This window comes from Silurus meridionalis, chromosome 20 (genome assembly GCF_014805685.1).
Source record: "Silurus meridionalis isolate SWU-2019-XX chromosome 20, ASM1480568v1, whole genome shotgun sequence".
In the NCBI taxonomy this organism is placed as follows: domain Eukaryota; kingdom Metazoa; phylum Chordata; class Actinopteri; order Siluriformes; family Siluridae; genus Silurus; species Silurus meridionalis.
This window is the reverse complement of record NC_060903.1, coordinates 19,150,706-19,153,205: the sequence shown is the minus strand read 5'-3', so window position 1 is coordinate 19,153,205 and position 2,500 is coordinate 19,150,706. Positions and strand designations below refer to the sequence as shown.

The window sequence follows — 2,500 nt, the reverse complement described above, 5'->3', positions numbered from 1 at the left end:
CGCCCACTCGCGGACGTCAGGACGATTTCACCCAATCAGAGCGTGTATCCTCTCTACCGCTCCCTGCTGGCCATTTCGCCTCACAGCAGTCACAGCAGCAGCACGTATCCGGATGAGCGTCAGCTTCATTCAGTCACTGCGACCTGAGCGACTTTTCTGCAGCTTCACCGCGACTCCGGGGAACAACAGCAGCACAGCTCCAAGGGTCCGACTCAGAAGGTCAGTTTTTCACTCAGCTTTGTTCTGAAATCCCTCAGCGTTACTTTAATTCCTTTCCGTTCATGTAAACAACAAAAAAGTTGCATAACGTAACGGGCAATGCGCATGCGCGGAGAATTCCGATCGTTAGAATAGAGCTGAATGTGAGATAAACGCCTGATTTTATTCAGTTTTCATTCCGCTTTAAAGGTTTTACCATGTGTCGAAGTGTTCTGGTGTGTTTTTGTGAGTTTTACTTGGTGTTCGCCACACACACACACACACACACACACACACACACACAGCCGGTCATTTATATAACTGTGTCAGTGCATTACAGGTCAGCGTGAGAGAAAGGGGAAAAAGAGGAATTGTTCACTGGTTATTGTTGTATTTTTATTTTATCATTGATGTTATTATAACTAGCTGTTTACTAGGTAAATGGTTATCTGGTTAGTAGTGTAAAAGGGAATGAGGTTGGTCACTGATTATAAAACACATGTTCACCTGCAGTTCCTCATTTCTGCCTGTAGGGGCGCATCACCACTCTCTACACTACTGCTATCAGTTATAATTTGTATATTTGTATTTTATTTTAAAATGTATTTATGTAACATATTTTACTTTATATTAAATTACAATTTACATCAAACACACACCAAATCACACTGTACCTTTACTAATAATTACTTCATCAATTAACTAATTGACGGATTAATTAGAGCATTCGAGTAGAGTTTTTACCTGGATCCTCTGTGTGTACTGGATTAGATTTCTCTAAATATATCTATTGTATTTGCTTTTCTAGTTGTATTGATTTATTTCTATATAACATGCATGTCACAAACTTGTCAGAATGGTTGTGATCTATATCTAAATCATGTAGAAGATTATTTAAATTCTTTAAAATATAGAAATCTAAATCTACATGTTTATTGTAACTTGTTGATACAATTTGTGTAATAATTAATAAAATATAATTGTGTTTATATTTGATATTTACTACCTTTGTATGCAAACCTTACAACACTCCATGAATGTGATGGTGTTTAATAGATAATTAATATATAATTACATATATTTAAAATATAACCTGTAACATGTATGATTATATGTGTTTTTTTATTTCGTTGATTCACGTGTCTCAGGGTGTGTATATTGTATAACTGACTCCTAACTATTTAATGTGATTATGAAGCATGCGGTTTTTTCTTTTTACATAAGTGTAAGAGTGTGTAAATTTGAGTGTTTGTCCAGCAGAGGGCGCTGTGCAGGTTTAGGATAGGCAGTGAGGCAGCTCAGGTGTGTTAGTCACACAGGTGAGAGGGAAAGTAGGCGGAGCCACTGAGACTGCCAGAGAGACTGCTTTTAGTAAAAAAGAGAACAGGTAGAGTTTATAAAAACCTGACACTGGATTAGAGCTGGGGTTTACTGAGTACAGTGTGTGTGTGTGTGTGTGTGTGTGTGTGTGTGTGTGTGTGTGTGTGTGTGTGTGTGTAATCTGAGAGTGAACTCAGACACATATTGAGTTTAACTGTCTTTAATTTAGAGATTTTTAAAGTTTATATCGCTGCTTGTTGAGGAGTGAATGTGGGATTTTCTTCTTTAACAAATTCACTCATGCTGGTTTATTTCTTCCTGTAAAATAACAAAACAAAAAAACAGCATTTAAGTAAAAAAGGTGAAGCAATTTGTGTAAATCAACATTTGAATTGTATTGTGCAGATGGCAAGCTGACAATCATGCTTAAAAAAATCAATATAAAATATAATACATTATTTTGACTAATTTTGGTATTTTGGTATGGTAATACAGATATTTTGTTGAGTTGTGTTAATATAAGCATCTAGAACATATAATTCATTTAATTTTGTATAATAATTAAATAATATATATGCATAAATTAAATGTACAAAGGTTGAAAACAAATATTTAAATGTAGTAAAGCCGCAGTAAATCACGTTTAAAACAGAAGTTACTGTTGTAACAGATAAATACTATAAAAAGAGACTGGAACAGAGAAATGCAGCAAACTAACGGGTTCGGTTAAAAAAAGGAAAATATTTGCACAGTGGGTAAAAATGTGTTTGTTTACTGCTTCTGTTATTTGCTGCTTTTAGATTCATTTTTAGTGTCAATAATCAGTTTATGATACATTGTGAAATTTAATCTTTATATTCTCTCTGTCTGTCCATCAGATCAAACATTTCTCACTGTCTCACCTGCGTTTCCTCGTCACCACCATGTGTCAGGTCAGGTGACCCGTTTCCTGAGCCCCCGTACTCCTTCATGTCAGGTGAGT

General features: G+C 35.5%; 1 protein-coding gene across 1 annotated transcript in view; it reads left to right on the top strand.

The window, feature by feature from the left end:
• The first annotated feature begins 65 nt into the window (after nt 1–65).
• Nucleotides 66–2,500, top strand: part of LOC124403080 (period circadian protein homolog 2-like) — a 13,839-nt gene continuing 11,404 nt past the window's right edge. The window contains 2 exon segments of the mRNA XM_046876663.1: nt 66–219; nt 2,397–2,500. The exon segment at nt 2,397–2,500 is cut by the window's right edge and continues 310 nt beyond it. Coding sequence (XP_046732619.1) covers nt 113–219; nt 2,397–2,500 — 211 coding nt within the window. The 5' untranslated portion in view covers nt 66–112.